Raw genomic sequence first — 17,821 nt, forward strand, 5'->3', positions numbered from 1 at the left:
TATAGAAGCTGTAAAGCAGATCGACAGCTGCGATGCTGCAGTGTCGTATGTGCCGTTTAAATGTAAAGACTCCACGTGAAGCGCAGGTGCTAAAGGGTTAATGTACTGAGAGTGAATGTGTTCAGTGAAGGGTCCTCACAAGGCAAGAAGACGTGTGTGTGTGTGTGTGTGTGTGTGTGCTCATCTGTTTTACTGCCCAATTAGTCTCTGTTTGCTGATTACATTACCTGCACTGCATAGGCAGCTAAATGCCTCTAACAGCTGCGCGTCAGCGGGTCGACGCAACTGCAGCTGCGGCAGAACTTTATGACAGCGGGCTGACTCGTGTTTATCTTATATTGTTCTTCACTTTACATCAAAGGCTCCTCGGTTCATTTTTACCAGTTTCCTTCCAACAGTTTAAACAGGATTGTGCTGCAACGCCGTGTTTTTAATCTGGTTATGTTTTGGAAGACAAAGTATTTGGCTCGATGTAGGAGAAGATGTTTACTTGGTTGGATTACTGTTGCCACAAACACGACTAGTGTTGCCAGATATCGCGAGAGAAACAAGCAAGCGGGCCCATGAAAACAAGACCAAAACAAGCGACTTCTCCGTTCGTGGTAAAAAAAAAGAGAGAGATTATTATACTTTGCACTCACACAAATATCACCCTGAATCCAGAAATGTCATTGGATTTATTATTGTTTTTATATGTTATGATCCTTTTTTTTGTTTTAGTTCCAGGACTTCAAAACAATATGACATGCAATACAATAGGAAGAGGAACACTTTGACAACAAGCCCAAAAACCCGCAACCCATGACTACCAATATTTATAAGTGACTTTACAGAAAAACAAGCCCAAAGTCGCTTATAATAAGCGGACTTGGCAACTGTGAACACGACTGAAAAGCCTCCAGACATCTCAATAAAATATATCCATGACGAGACGTGACGCTCACAAATGTTGAAACGCTGTTTCATACAAACCGCGGTCTCTCTTGGCAGCCATCTTGTATAGCAGCTGGCTCGCTGTGAATATTTAGCTTTATTAATCACATCGCACCCAGAGGTTTCTGTTTTGTTGTTTTGTAACTTGCTTCAAGCTTGATGCTTGTTTATTTCATACAGTTTTGCAAATCTTGGACGCTTTTTTATGTTTATTTTTTAATGTTATGCTGTGGCAACGCTGCGTTTATGGTCCGGTTAGGTTTAGGCATATAAAACCACTTGGTTCAGGCTTCAGAAAATATCATGTTTTATATTAAAATACTAGTTGTCGCTGCCACAAACACGACAGAAAACGAACCCGACGTCTAGTGAAAAATCTCCTATGGATGCTCACAAGCGTCGTCTCACGTGGCTTTAACAACACCTCATGTCAGCTCATCCAGTTTAGACATTTTAGACAAATAAATGACTCATCTGCGTCTCCCGTCCTGATTACATTCACTCTGGTCATTGACATCTGTGTTGTAGCCGTGCAGCAGCCTCCATATGAACTGCAGGAGGCCTTGGATGTATTCTTAATGTCCCTGACCTATATTACATCTACAGTTCAGCTCCCGAGCTGCTCTCCTCTCCCCTCGCTCACTCTGCTGCTCGCTGTTGCGTGTCGTGTAAATATCTTGGAAGCGTACTTTCTCATGAGTGAACGAAGACGTTGCCCAGTGCACGTCGGCCCTCCTCTGTGATTCACTGTATATAAACTGCACATCCAGCGCACGGACATGGGAAAAAGATAAAGCAGTGTGTCCCGCCTGCCTAATTAATGCCTGAAAACAAACCAGGCCACACATGTTTGAAGACACACGTTCACGGATGAGCTCTCTGCTTTGCTTGTTTTTTAAAATTTTTTATCTGCATCTCATTCCGAGCGTACTCACTTGTGTTTGCAGATTGCGTCTGCCGCCGCGGCCTCGACTGTTTTTGTGTGGTTAATTCGTTCGTGAGTGGGGTCAGTCGCAGCGAGTGAACCCGGAGCTCTTCATGGGAGAATAAATGACACTTGAGGGCTATTTAGGTAACTGTGCGAGCGAGCGAAACAAAAAGTGTTAGCGTAGCCGCCTCACGGGCCTCGCGCGGGCTTCGTGCGGCTCAAACGGCTCTTCAGAATTAATCGCGTATTGTTTTCTTGTTAACAAGCAGCTGGAATCAACAACAACTTGGCTAAGCACGAAAGCGAGCAACAAACGGGACACCCCCGGCTACCTGTAATTATTTTGGGAACATTGCAGAGTTTACATAATGACGGCTGTGAGCATCTCCTGCGAGTGTGTGTGTTTGTGTGGGAGCGGCAGCACGTGATGTGTGTACAACTGAGTAGATGGAGGCGATACGTTTCTTTGCTTTCTCTGGCAAGTGTTCATAAGCAGCTGAGTTCATTTAGATTAAGGATGATACGGATGCTGAGGGGAGGGAAATGGAGTGAGATAACACAGATCAGCAGGAGCGGCGGGAAAGAGGAGGAGGAGGGGCCGAGTGAAATCGAGATAAATCACCTCGATTTGCTTTGTTGCGCGATAGGAATGCTGTAAGATCCTCCGACTCGGACGTCTGCTTAAAGCCAAGTTATAGATAATTCATCGCTGACGTCTGCTGAGCCAGGATGTGCTTTCATATATTAGTAATGTAAGTGTAGTATTATTTTTATCAGAGCTTAATGGGATTCACTTTTTTTTTTTTTTTTTTTTTTTTTTGCCGCTTGGGATGACATTACTGTCAGCTGTGAGGAACTTCAGACTCACCAGTTATTTTAGGGACCTGCCACACACACACACACACACTCACACACACACACTCACACACACTCTCTCTCTACACACACACTCACACACACACACACACACACACACACACTGAATCACTGTGGAGGCCTGAAGGTTAGACTGTCTGTAACCAGCTGGGAAAGTCTTGGTGAGCAAAGTAATAAAGTAATAAATCACCATCTTGTAGTTGAAATGAAACAATAACGCTGATGTTATTTTATCTTATTGATATCCTCAACAAATCAAGAAGACCAGAATGAATAATGGACTCACTACTACTCTTGTAACAAGTATTTTGCTTTTAGCCGCAGCCTGAAATGTCTGGAAAACACTTTAATGTTGTAAATGTTTTGGAGGAGAAGAATTTCAACATTTACAATATTCATGAGGTAATAATACAAACTTTTCTCCATAACTGAGTAAACAAGCTGTGCACAGAGGGAAATAATGTCCCCAGAACTCTGTTTGAGCCAAGAAAGGTGGCAGGGTCCGCCACATATCAACAAAGTGAACCAGTGCTGTCCTTTAAAGTCCTTTAAGTCTGTTTAGTCTGTCATGAAATCAAAGAAAAGCATGTTTATTTAGTTTGTTTGGGCCTCAGTGACGATCTCTCTCTCTTCTCATTAACATTTCTTCCCCCGAAACTACAAAGTGCACCTTCAACTAGAAACATCAAAAGTCCTGCATTCAAAATATTTAATTTGGTAAACGTTTTGGAGTGCAGGTTGTTTACAGTCACATGATTCAGACGGAGGGCGGATGTGAAAAGATGAGCGGAGATGGAGGAAAGTATTGTTCAGTTATGGGGGACAAAGTCCGTCAAAGAAAAGAATAAACGATAACTTTGCATGTGCTACTTTAATGTAGTCGTTGTTGAGAGTGCTGCTAATCTGAACTGTTCCATATATCGTATCGGTGTAAAGACATTTCAGTGGCGTTGATTCTGCAGCGACTGAGAGCGATTAAATGTCATTTTAACATGTTTTGACTTGTGCAGAGGATTCAGCTCAGACTCAGCAGATCATTCCAGCGCTGAGTGTGCTTCATACGACTGTGTATGTTTACTCTCCGCCGCTGTATAAACAGTATATCATGGTGACAGAGTTGTTTGTTCCTCTCGACATGTGACATGCGGTGCATTAAAGGGACTTTCATAGCGAGGCTGCAGACAGAAGTCGTTAGCGGGATAAATTCATTGCCGGTCGCCTCGGGGGGGGGGGGGAATCTGACAATCATAAAGAAACAATAACAGCCTCTCTGTCGCAGAAGTGATTCAGCCCAACAATCAATTTACAAATGCTTTCACATCCACTGGGGCGTCTGTTTTCTCTGCAGCAGAAGAAAGATGTGAAGTGTTTGCTCGACTTTCTTTACGTGAGCGACAGTGAAAGTGATCTCCGAGTCTTTTCTTACTCTTCCTGTTCCTGAGCTGCAGTATAACTCCTCTCCTGCAGCGACGTCCCTTCTCTCACACTTTGCTAAATATGGCTTCATATATTCAGTGTATCTACGTATAGGGTCCATTATGCTGCGCGGCCGCTGTATACGACAGGGGGGGATTACTGCACGTAAACGCACCGTCCATGAGGTCTCGTGTGGAGACGAGGTGGAGGAGACGTGGTGTAGGGATCACCCAGGCCTGTTCATGATCCAGAGGGTTTGTTTGGAGTTTCCCTGTAAACATTAAATATTACAGAGGGCGTCGCAGCCGCTGGACGTATGCATTAATCATATGCTGCTCAAACCTCCTGCGCTGTGTGGGAACATCTCTGAATGTGGCCGCAGCGGAAGGAAGTAAAGCGAGTTAATGTGCGTCCTTTGTGTCTTTATCTCTCCGTCGGTCCCCTCGCTTGTTGTTTGTTTTGTTTGTCGAGGCTGTTTTTCCCATTTCCTCACTTTTTTCTGTTTACGGCATTTCTTTTTTTTACAATCCCGTCCGTCGTGCAACATCCATCACGAGAAGTCTCATTAGTGTAGGAGCGAGGCGATGCCAATCTGGGCGCTCGACGTCTCCTCAAAGTGTTAATCGGCCGCTCTCTGAAGTTTTCAGATCGTCTTTGAGTCTTTTCGCGGTGGGATTTTTGCGCTCGTATACGTATCTTTACATTCTGCTCAGAGACGGTGAATCTGTGTTTGTTTGTTTCCCTTTACAGATCTGGTCCCCGTTGGATTTAATTAGGCAGGTTTATCGCGTGGTCTCCTTCAGATTACAGTGTTTGTTTGTCAAACAGAGGCCGTGGCCCTGAACTCGAGGCCTTATCAGGAGTTGTACATTGTCAGAGCATCAGACGAAAAGCCCCTAAAGGTCTTGTTTAAAGAGCGAGGCAGCTCCGACGCTCCGGTTTCGTCCCTAATCCTCACTTTTGCCGTCACAGAATCACTCAGCTGTTGGAACACACTCAACATTTTTGCCGCTTGTTTCCGACCACATCCGTGAGACGTAAAAGTCCTGTTGATACCACAAGCTGAGCGGCTCCCATCACACTTCCAGTAAATGTCAAAGTAAGGACTGTTTTCTGCTCGCGGGCGGTCGACTCAGTGTGTCTGACTCGTCACGCTGCCTCGCGGGTGGTGACAGGTGAAATTGCTGCTTCGCTCCTCGCTCGCTTTGTTTGCACCAGATCTCAGCCGATCGGCGCGAGTGTCACAGGGAGATTTATTACCGTGACTCCTTCTGCTGTTCTCGGGGAGACGTTCGGTCATAACTCGCTGGTTTGCAATTGCCTGCGATAGAATTCAAGAATTTCAAGGAGCTGAACCGGCTCGGATTGTGAAAGATTCCTCAGTTCGATGCTCAGGTGGGCGATCATTTACCTGGAGGCGAGAGTAGAGGAGGTGATACTTGAGGACGCACAGAACATTTCACTTGCAGAGTATCTTGTAACTGTAGCTGCAGCGATATGCAAAGTGTTTCCCTCTGAAATGAAGTTGCTTAACGTGGAAATACAACTGAAAGTACAGCACAAGTACCTAACCAGTCTGATTCTGGTTCCTCCTCAGATTCCTGGGGTATTATTCGTGGCGTATATTGTAAAGAGACGTATTGACACGAGATACTCGTGGTCGAGTCCAGCTTCACGGCTCTTGAGACGTAAATTGAACGTTGGATGTTTTTGTTGAGGCGAGTGGGTTACCACAGAAACAACACAGACCTGCAAGCAAAACCGATGATGTAGATATCGTCTCGAGCCCCTTTTTCCCCTGCGCCCCCCCCGTGCCAGCCTCGTCAGGGAATATCAGCGAGTACACAGTCGGAGAACAGAGAGCTCAGTGCTGCTCTTCTCTTGGTTCGTTCCTGCCGAGCTCAGACGATCGCAGGCGGCTCTCTGCAGGATGTTTCGTCCCGCTCCTTGCTGAAACTGGCAAAACAACGTCGGCCCCGCTGTAATTACGCCGTGTTCCCACAATCAGGTTTTAATCTCAACTAATCTCTGTTCACTTTGTGGTGAGAGGTTACAGCACAGTCGGGAACTGTTGGCTCGTGCTGTCAGGAGGTGTTATTGGCCTGCTTGGCTCAGGATCAATAAGCCTCTCTTTAACAGCGGTGTGCTTTGTGCGAGGGGGGAAATTCTAACTATGTTGTGATGGAGAGCACAGTCCCGGTCCTGGCACCGCAGAAGAGGTTCACCCGAGAGGAAAACTTGAATATTCAGCACTTAAATCAACTCAAATTAGCCGCGGAGAGGAGGATTGAGTAAACGAGGGTATTATCGTTTATCAAAGTGTGCAGCTTCTCATCCGTGATCAGGGCTGGAGAGCTTTTCAATCGGATCAGATTGTGTGTTGAGGCCACAGAAACAGCATGGAGGGACGGAGCCCTGCAATTTTGAGACAAGAAAGAAAAATAACCTGTATTTATTGATACCAGAATTGCTCTGCATTGCACCTTATTATTACCCACACACCCTCGAAAGTGCATTCAGGTGCAGTTGCCAAAATACACATCGGGCAACCACAAATAGGACACAAACACCATTATAGGCAACAGAAACCTGCCGTCTGTCATCATGACACATATATATCAAATGTTTATATGTTACGATGTCAGATGTTCCTGTTAAACGTGGGCAGAGTTTCATATAATGAGAGAAACATGTAAAAGTTCTCCCTGGCTGCTCTGAAAGCACCTTATCTGAATGGTTTTTTTTTTCTGCCTTCACAACGATCTGATGACATTTTGATGACGGCTCGTTTATTTCGCCCCGGGCACACGAAGTACGAGGACGCGACCATCCACCGGTCTGTCCGTTCGTACTGAGGTGATAAACGGCGGCCGTGACTCCCGATCTGGTTCATATTTTATGGAGAAAATGTTTTTTTGTGTGTGTGTGTGTGTGTCTTCGCTCTGATGTCCTCCGGCTGTTCTGTCACAGATGTCTCTACTTGTTGCTAAAAATAACCTCTAACTGCTGCCGTTTGGTGGTTAGCACAATTAGCCCTGCAGGTTGCGGTCCTATTCGCTGACCACGGGCCTCAAAACCTGCTAATTGAGCTAACTAGCTAAGTTTCCGGATGATGCAAAAGTTATTTTTTCTCCCTAAAGTATGATCCAGTCAAGTTTTAACGTTGTGTGTTCGCGTAGTAATCAGGGAAGCCAGGAATCATCAAGTTCAGTGCCGCATGTTATAACGTTGCAGAAGCTCCGGGTACCTTTATATCAGGAGAGTCGAGCTTTCTTGGCTTCACGTCTCCACCGAGCAGCTGTCATCTGACTGGGTCTCTGCCTCCGACACTGTTTCCAGATTTCCCTCATTAGGTCCGTGGTGTTTGGGTCAAAGATCTGTCCAATCAGAAAGTAGGGTTTTAGGAAGTTGGGTCCTTAAAGAGACGGGCGATGTGTTTCAGACGATGAAATGAGGCGCGACATAAAAGCTCACATATAAGATAAATAGAGACACAATAAAGAGCAGGAAATTGGCTTAATAGGTACTCTTTCATGTATTTATTCATTTTTTATATTTGATTAATTATTAATTAATTCACTTTCATCAGTGCCACTCATTGTTTTATTACTGTAACCAGACGAATGATGGATTCGTGACTCTGATTTTAAATCACTGATTACTAGATAACATAGAGGAACAATCTTGATATGGAGCCCATTATGTTTATCTTTTATATACATACGATAACAAACAAGAAAACGGCTCTCACACTATAATAGTTTGTTCCGGTACGGCTGCAGATAAAGTCAGCCGCTCAGATAAATGCTGTACGCGCAGATTTTCCTTCCTGTTAAATAATGAATTCCCTCGGACATGTTTCTTTCACTTTCATGCAGAACTGCTGAAAAACAGAAAACGATGAAGCATAATATTGATGACCTCATGATAAGGAAGCCTAATAATCATTAAATATGCCCTCACGCAACATCGCAACGTAATTGTGACCAAGACATTTACGTTTTACACTCAGGAAATGCAGATTCTCGTACTCTCTAGTCGTTTACCGACATATTGATATATCTGCAATACGCTGTTATCGTTCTAGCTCCATGTTTAACTTCTGTGTTTACTACGTGTATTACAAATGCAGGAACGGTGTAGGATTGTGAGCATAACTTATAATCGAAGGCTCTCTTTGGGATTGTTGTTGCCTGACGGCGGTTCACGGGTCCACTGAACGCCTCCCACACACATGCCCAATGTTCAGAACATGAAAACAGCCCCATACACTCACACAATACAGGTGCACATAACGCATTACACAACAGGTTTCCATTGTTTCGCACCCACGTGCATCACACGTGACCTCTGCGTCCGAATGTTTATCAGAACATGTGAGTAACGCAGAGGAGGACAATGGCTGACGGAGGCGGCGTCGAGCGAATGGAGCCGCCGGGGTCGGTGGAGCTGTGACGGCCCGGCGCTGACGGGTCGCTCTCACCGCAGCGCGGTCAGCGACAAAACATTTTGAGCGGCGCAGAGGTCGGCCATATTACACAGCTGCTGCAATCTGAACCGCCGCTCCTCGTGTGTTTTTTAAAAGGCTTAACACTCTGTCCGCCGTCTCGCTCGCACACCATCGCGCTCGCCGTGTCCGCGCTGAATAATGAAAGTACCCTGACATGGGTGGCCGATGAAAAGATCTTTTTAATACCGACTGCAGGCTGTAAATACTTCATGTTTCCTCCCTGCGGTGAAAAACACCTCTGGATAAGTGGGGTGAGGAGACAGGTGATGAATAATCAAACACTTCTCCCGAGTGCTGCTTTTAAAATCGAGTGATTCACTTTGTACACATGTTATTATTTCGGAGATGCTGGAGATGAGATGTTACTATATTGCGGACATTGAAATCACTATATCGCCATAATCCCTGGGTTACTTTTTAGATGTAGCAGATTTCGAGTCGTAGCGCGAGGACGGTGGCGAGTGGACGAGATCTGGGTGGATGCGAGGAGGAGCGGCCTTCAGACGAGCTCAGATCTGAGGTGACGGGAGGTCGTCGGAGGGTTAGCGACCATTAGCACGGAAACGACAACAGCTACAGTGCAGTCATCTGATTATGAAGCAAGAGAGAGAGATGCATACTGCATAAAGTAGTGTAGCTTATTACATTTATTACATCTTGCAGGAACAAGACTCCACTTCACTTGCAATTGAGTTAAACGACAACAACGTCTTGGTACTTAAATGAGGTTAGCACAAGATTTTATCCTGATTTCGTCGGCCTTCGGTCTTCTCCTACTCACCCGTCGATCTTCAGGTGTGCAAAAGCTGCACTCTGAATTATTACCAAACATTGGCACAAATCAGGTGAAACAACTGACTCCTCAACACGGGCTCTAAAATTCTCCCATGTAAGAGCAGCTTCATCGAACATTTCTTTTAAACGATCACACTCACGGAGGCAGGAGGTGTGTGAGAGACGAGCCGACGAGCTAAAACGTTCGACTTGACACATTTTCCAAACAGCTCCAGCAGGCAGCCGACGAGTCGCCGAGCCGCTCGTGTCATATCTTGTAACTAATGCGACGTGACCTGACACGACTGACTCCCGCAGTCAGACCGACCAAATTAGGCGAAGGCCGCGATGAGCCGGGGTCACTCGGTTGTTAGCGAGCGGACGCTGTATATACAACGTGTTTTAATACGCTTCACAGGCACGTCCAGGGTCAGACAGACTTAATAAAAGAGGCATAGCTGCAGTTTTTTTTAAGGCTTTTTGTCGTGAACTCACATCTGCAGCATCTGGACTCTGTTCTCCATCCAACAGGTCTCGCTGATGATTGTGGTGTTACTGTGAATCACATGAGTTACATAATGGATATCAGCCACACGAAGTTCCTCGTCCTGTGTTGTTTTGTAACGTTTCCATTTGGCGCTGAACCCGAGAATCAAACGTAATCACTGCCCTGATTTTATATTACATTTGCTGATGTGTGTTCCGGTTAAGTAGGACGTCAACAGGAAGCTGTCATCAGGATGGACTTCCTGTTGAGTCAGATCTGAAGCGTGAATCGCTTCGATCTTACTGAGGTTCTGCTGATTTCGTGGTTGAAATATCCTCTGGTATAAAGAAGCGTCGCCCTCAAAAAACACGTCTGAAAATAGCTGACGCATGAAATCAGATGTCGGGATGCAGCGATTAACCTATTTCACCGTCAACCACAGTTCAAGATGTCATGTTTTTGTACCAGCGAAGGCCTCCGACGGCACGACGCATGTTTCTGTTCTTTATTTCTCAAAGTAGCTGAGCTGAGAGTTGCACTTATCAACAGCTTCAGGGACAAAACACCTGCTGGAGATCATTCTTACTGAAAACCAAACGTTGACCTGATTCTCTGTTTAGTTTCATTCATCATTCTGCACTGAAGCACATGGTTTTATTATTTTACACTGTTTCAAAAGCCAACAGGGAAATGTTGTTTGGACAAAATGCAACAAAAACCCCAATTAAAAAGGCCTTTTTTTCTTAGTGTTGAAGATAATACTGAACCGTAGCCCTTGTTTTCCTGGTTCAGCAGCTCTCCAGTCTCTCTGGACAATAAGCGAGCTACAACTCGTCTTTAGTTTTTATCTAATCTTCTTCTGAACGACACTAACACATCAGGACAGCGTCCGCTCATATAACAGCAGCAGGTAGGAATTAGAAATGCAGCCCAAATGTTTCAAATGTCGATACACAAATTGAATAAACGTGAACGTGGCAACGATGTGACAGCGGCAGGATGTCTTACAGAGGAGGGGGACGATAAACTCAACTGGGAGTGTGGTGATTGTAGATTACCCCAGGCATATTTCTTTGTGATTATAATCTCCGACACTAACTTCATCTCAGTACATTTGGGACGACGTATACGCAGATACCCATCTGTCTTTAACAGGCCGATAATGTCGTACTCTAATTGAAATCTGCGATCGCTGCATCCCGTCAGCGCACAAACCAGTACATTCAATCACAGGAGGGCTGGAAATGAGCGCGAAGTCGACACCAGGTCAGATTTGTGATCTTTGGCTGCAGAACATCACAGAGAAAGAGAGACGGACCACACCAAAGAAGAGTTTTACAGCGTCATGTATCTGAGGCTGATGGAGTGTTACAGATCGGTAACAGATCAGCGAGCTATCAGACTGAACTTCGGGTCAGTCACGCCTAGATTTGAACTCGCGTCTTCCTCGCTGCGGCGTGTTTCAACACGACACTCCGTCTCCTCCGAACTCTGCGTCACCCCATTATCAGATGCTCAGCGTAACATCTGCAGGCCTGAGGTATGAACATGCCGTTAGTGAACAAACGAAAACACACCCTCAGAGTTTCGCAATCTACTTGATTGACGTCCGTGACGTGTTTCAGAAACAAAGCGAGGTTCCTGAGCGACCGTGTCTCATCAATAACACGGATAGTTGATGATGCAGGATGCGTTTGCGAGGCCGCGTGATGGATTGTTGCTCGGGGGCATTTTTCTGAACCGGACAGTCATTGTGTTTTTCCAAGAGGTTTGTTTTTGATCCTTGCTGCTCCCCCTCGGCCCCGCATTCACGCACGCATACTCCCTCTTTTGTAATTTTATTTGTCAGACGGCGTAATCGAATGAAAGGTAAGTACTCTCGAGCAAAACAACAGTAATTGTTAGTGGCCACTGTGTCGAGCCCCTCCACAACGTGCACTTGAACGCAGAGCGCTTCGGGGACGATTCAGAGAATCTGCGTCATTCATTTGCGATCGCCGGCGTGTTTTCTTTTTTTTTTACACAAATGTAAGAAAACGACACAAGCGTTATTCAAACTAATCGCCGTCCGTCCTTTTCAATAAAAGGGGAGCGATGACCCTTTAGAGTTCCTGTTTAAATCATCTATTTAGTTTGTACAACATTTGAATCACAGCACGTCCCGATGGCTGTTTCAGGATGAAATCACCACAAGTGAAACGGGCCCAGAAAAAACCCGAGAGGTCTCTCTGGCCGTCGATACCACTCTTAAATCAGATGTGCAACAATAGTGATAAAAGCTCCAGGTCATTTCCCGGAACAGAGCGCTCGCGAGGCCGAACAACACATGTTTCCAGAGGACCTTGATCGGTGTGGATCCACAGCGGGGCCCGAAGCTCCGGCTGGATATCATGACAGCAGAATACACAAGGCTAATTAGCCTCACACCTTCGAGGGTATTAGTTCCACGTCAGCTGCCGCCAAACGGCCCGACAGACGTGTTTGTCCGTGACAAATCTGCACAAATAAAACATCAGAGACGCGGGAAGGTTTGTCTTCAGGGCGTGTCTGTTAAAATCCTCTCTTGCTTTTTTTTTTTTTTTCTCGCAGTGAGCGTTACAAGCACTGACTGCACATTTTTTAGGGAAAGCCTTATTTTGCATTCGGCTGGGGGGCACTCGGTGATGTCGGGTCTAAAAACATGCAGACGCGATATGAGGCAAAGGAGAAAAACTAACCGGAGAGAGAGAGAGAGAGAGAGAAAGTAGTCAAACTTTAAAAAGGAGCGTCTCGGTTTGTCTCTGGATTTGAGGACATGCTTCACTTTCTCTCACGAGAGATGTTGTTCTCAGCTGTGCAGAAACATATGTGTTAGATTTGGAGCTCTCTCTCTCTCTGTGCTGATTGGAAACACATTGGAACATATGCGCTTCTCATCCACATGGAAACTCAGAGCATATGCAATGACGAGTGGGTCAAAAAAAAAAGGAAAAAAAAGGAGGGTCTCGGGGGCCAGGAAGGGTTGAGACGCCCGTTTTTCTGTCTCACCTCCGCGCGCTCTCTCTTTCGTCATCCCTCCTGGTTAATCATTGCTTCCACTCGGTGCTAAGTTGCAGAAAGTGGTGGTCCATATGTGTGTTTGTGGAACGGGAAAGAGAGAGAGAGAGAGAGATAAGGAGGGAAACCCTTGGGAAAGTGTGATACACCAGCGTGATACAGCACCGACGCCCCCGTGAGCGACAGCATGTGCTCGGCCACATGTTTGTCAGCCTGCTGCAGCGGGACACACAGAGTGATGACTGAGCACTTTCTTACATAATAAAGCTTTATTTATAATGCACCTAAAGAGCCACAGTCGTTATGTGTGGACGCACTTCATCTGCTAGTCTTTTTGTATTGATTTCCTAAACAAACCCTCGCTCCTTTCCTCACATCCTGAAGCTGCGTTTTCGTCCTGTTGGTGCCGTTTAGTTCACCGAGTATTCAATCTCCTCGATCACCTCAACGAAACAGTTTGATTTTCTCTTTCTGTTCCTGACTAAACCCTCGACTGTGCTGCCTCATGTGAGGGGAAAATCACGAGACAGAGGGTGGAATTTGGATTCATAAAACCTGTTTATCGGGGAGTTTTATTGCAGAGGATCATTTCTGGATTAAACGTGAGCACACAGTCAGAAATGATCTTTCAGAAAAGTCTTATTATTAGATTCTGTTGGCTTTAAACGGCTCGGACGAGGCTTTACTCCGCTTTATTAATGTGTTTTGTACGTTTTAAACCAGGTCCCTGTCGACTTCAGGTGTTCAGGAGAATGCTGCGTAGCTCCAGAACTGTTTGTAGACGAGAAGATAATGAGTTTCAAATGTCTGTTTCTGCATGAACGTATCCCTTAAGTCTGGGTTTATGTATATATAATGAGGCCTCAGATGTTCTTAATGCTCAGTCTGGTGTGGCTGACGTAATGTGGCTCTTATTTTGTCAGTTTCACATGTTCACGACTTGAAGTGCCTCCAACGTCCAAATGAGCCGTTCCCAAATCAAAGCCGACCTCTGATCTCCATCCTCGCACACCAGAGATGCTTCTTTGTTTTACGGCACTCGCGTCGCTGTGTGCGGCGTAGTCGCAGTGGACACAGCACTGTGACATGTGTCTGATGGTGTTAGGGGCACAAAAGTCAGCGCTGTGATCTCAGCTGGACCAGTCGTGACCTGATGTCAGACAAGACAAGAGTGAGTCTGATCCCCGAGGCGCCCGAGGCAATCAGTCAGTCTGTACTCCAGCTAATGCTAACTGCATCCTGTGGTCATTACACTGAACAGGCCATTAAGAAGAAAGTATGGCTCTTTGGTTTAGATATTATCTGAAGTTCCGACTTCCACTAGAGCTTTGTAATACACAGGGCGGACCGTTAGATCATGACTCCCGCCGGCTAATTCAGTCCAGACTTCAGAAGCATGTTGACGTGTCGGGTTAAGAGACTCTTTGATTTGAATTCAGGCGCATATTGCAATGGAGCGCATACATTAAAAAAAAAAAAGCTGCACATCTCTCACGACGCATTGTTGCTCTTATCGCTTGAGCTAAACAAAAAAAGAAAAGTCCACACACACCAGCACGAGCCCGTCCTCCTCCCACGCCACGAGACTGGAACGGAATGGAATTTGAAACGTTTTAGCCAAAAATGTTTCCATGGTCAAGGTGTTTTTTGCAGAAACGTTTCAGATTTCGTTCCGTTCTCCGGCTTCAGACAGCTCTCTCGGGGGAGTTTGTGGCGTCCGTCGACACGCAGGTGAGTGACCTCTGGCACACACGCTCAGTCAGACACTGACGGGCTTTAAGATGAAGGTGGACGGCCGCCAACTGTGAGTCACAGACTGAGTGCCGCTCTGCTGAGCCGCAGCTGTCCCGCTGATGGGACGAGCAGCGTTTTCCTGGAGGTTTTTGATTCTGTACTTGATGTCCTGGACGGTCTAAATTTGGGCGGACCGTCCCGATGCATCTTTCATTCGTGCATCACCATTTAAGCGTGCCTTTGCTCGGTATAAACGGACCCGATCTGCTTCACAATGCACATCTCCCTCCACAGTAACTGAGCCTGTTCAGGATCATAATTCTTTGTCCCGGCCTTTTCCTGTTTTGGCCCGCCTGATGCACGTGGCCAAGTTGAAACGAGGTACCGGGAGGTGTGTTTGCAATGAGCTTTGATGGATTGTGTGTCTCTGTGTCATCCAGGCAGTGTGGCGAGCGTAGATAAGCCCCCTTATGAGGTGAAAACCCCCGTCCCCGTCCTGCAGTAACCCTCCCAGCACCAACAGCAGGAGTAAGGGATGTCACGGCTGTTCCTCCTTTTGGCAATGCTCATTGTCTGCTGCAGCGTCCAGGTGGGTCCTGAGAGCACACACACACACACACACACACACACACACACACTTTGTCCCCGAGGTGAACAGCCTCTATGCAAGTCGGTGCACTTCCATTAGTCACTGGCCTTTACAGTGCGGGGGCGGTTTTGCTTCTGTACCTCTGCTGCCGTCTGAAACAAGCCAGAGAGCCGAAGAAGAAGAAGAAGCCGAAACAAACTTCCCGTCGCTGTTTTAATGACACAAGACACAAGCCCCCCCACATACAGTCAACGCGTTAGTGGGACAAACGTCACCTTGATGGATTGTATCCTCGTCTTGAGGTTGGGATGTTTACAGCTGCTGTGTATGTGAGGTCCAGTGGAACACGTGAATGCCAAGTCGGGCGATGCAGCCATCTTGTCTTCATGGTTTCTGTGTGAAGTCCAAACATTTCTCAACACTTTTCTCCATCCTGGTGTAACTGGACTTCATGTGCTCCACCATTTCCTCAGGTGTCTCCGACCGCCACCCTGGATAAGCTGAAGGAGAGCTGGAGGTTGTACATGAACGAGTGCGAGAGCAACAACAGCCGAGAACCACCGAGCACCGGTGAGCCGAACACACCGTCTGTCCACTTGGCTGCAAAGGAAATCAACACCGGCATGTTTTCACCTTTTAAAGTTGACATAATACACTTATAAGCGTACAGTTACCTACTTACACATCCAGCAGATACAGAGCAACATTAGCTGTGATTAGCAGACGTCTCTCTGGGCACTTGATGAAAATTATACCACTTTTCCGCCAAAATTAGCGAGTTTACACAGGTTTGATCCACGCGAATGTGCCAGAAACAGTTGTAACAGAAGAGAAAACAACAGTAGATCCATTGTGCGTCACAATCCCTGCAAAATGACTCATTTCACTGTCATAATTTAAGCCAGTCGGTCCAATAACATGTGGAAAGTCCAGAAGAGCTGCACAATTATGTTATTCCCCTTCAAATTAGCCGGATGCTAAATTGAAAGTTAGCCAGCTTTTTTTGACCAATGGAAAAGGGATATAAGTTATATTTTGGTTGTCTTTAAGCTCTGCTTTGGTCTCCACCAATTCCCGATGGACATGTTTGACCCTTTGGCTGCTAAAAGCTCCGTTATGTTTGCCAGGTAGTTGCTAACATGGTCTGTTTGTGGTTTGATGCAGTCCTGAACAGTGGAAAACGCACCACAAAGCAATGAAAAGCCAGAATAAACTTCAGAGTTCAACACGAGAACGAGCCCATCATTAAATCCTAATTGTTGCATATCACCATTTAATAAACCCTGAAAGCACTGAGAACATTTTCCTATCCATGAAAAATCAGTGTGTGAATATATTAATCTCAGGTTAATCAGTACTGCTGACAACATTTCTGTGAAAGAGATATTTTTCGTCAACATAATCTGCTTTCACATTAGAGAGGAAGTCAGTATTTACCCTCACCTCGGTGTGCAGGGGCAACTCTCTAATGCAGCCGAGCAGGTAATGGTTCGGTCACCAGACTGTGGAGTGGCAGCAATTTCCTCTCCGGGTTTGAAACCATTGTATAATCACTCTGCTCCCAACCGCTCCCAGTTTTCTGTTTGCTGCACCACTCGCTGCTGTCTGCACACACACGGAGCGCCAGTTTGAGTGTTTAACTACATGATGAATTGCTGTCCTCGAGTTGCATTATAGTCTGTTAGCTTGTGTTGTTCTGTAGATGTGGAGATGCTCCACCTTTCAAAAAGGTTCGCTTCCATCACTGAACACAGGATCACAGGTGTAGACATTCGGAAAGTCGTAAATCCTTCTTACCTCAGTTTAGGATGACATTTAGGATTTTTGCCGTCACGTGATTCCCATGTGCATTTAGGAAAAACTCTTATCATAGGTTAAGAATTTGGCTGTTACAGAACCATCCTATCAGAAGATTATCTTTAGTTAAATTAAGATGGCCTAAATTCAGAAGTTAACGCAGATCTTAGGCGGGTGGAGAAACAAACACGGTTGTTTCCTTGTTGGAGATGTCAATATACATGTCTGCCTGTTTCTAGAAACTAACAGAGATGTTAGCCCGTTGAAGAAGCTAACACCAATGTTAGCCTGCTGAAGAATCTAACACCAATGTTAGCCTAGCCAGTTTCTAGAAGCTAACAGAGATGTTAGCCTGCTGAAGAAGCTAACACCAATGTTAGCCAGTTTCTTGAAGCTAACACTAATGATAACCTTTGAAGAAGTTAACCTCGATGTAAAGCTTTTTCTAAAAATAAACACTGATGTTAGCCTGTTAAAAAAGGTAACACTGATGTTAGCCTGTTGAAGAAGGTAACACTGATGTTAGCCTGTTGAATAAGCTAACACTGATGTTAGCCTGTTGAATAAGCTAACACTGATGTTAGCCTGTTGAAGAAGCTAACACTGATGTTAGCCTGTTGAAGAAGCTAACACTGATGTTAGCCTGTTGAAGAAGCTAACACTGATGTTAGCCTGTTGAATAAGCTAACACTGATGTTAGCCTGTTGAATAAGCTAACACTGATGTTAGCCTGTTGAATAA

General features: G+C 45.7%; 1 protein-coding gene across 2 annotated transcripts in view; it reads left to right on the forward strand.

The window, feature by feature from the left end:
- gcgra (glucagon receptor a) overlaps positions 1-17,821 on the forward strand; it is a 44,694-nt gene that overhangs the window by 15,380 nt on the left and 11,493 nt on the right. For both annotated transcript variants that reach the window (XM_030408271.1, XM_030408272.1), the window contains exons 2-3: positions 15,135-15,283; positions 15,757-15,853. In XM_030408271.1, the coding sequence (XP_030264131.1) occupies positions 15,230-15,283; positions 15,757-15,853 (151 nt within the window). In that variant the 5' untranslated portion in view covers positions 15,135-15,229. The remainder of the gene's footprint in view (positions 1-15,134; positions 15,284-15,756; positions 15,854-17,821) is intronic.

This window comes from Sparus aurata, chromosome 23 (assembly GCF_900880675.1).
Source record: "Sparus aurata chromosome 23, fSpaAur1.1, whole genome shotgun sequence".
NCBI lineage: Eukaryota > Metazoa > Chordata > Actinopteri > Spariformes > Sparidae > Sparus > Sparus aurata.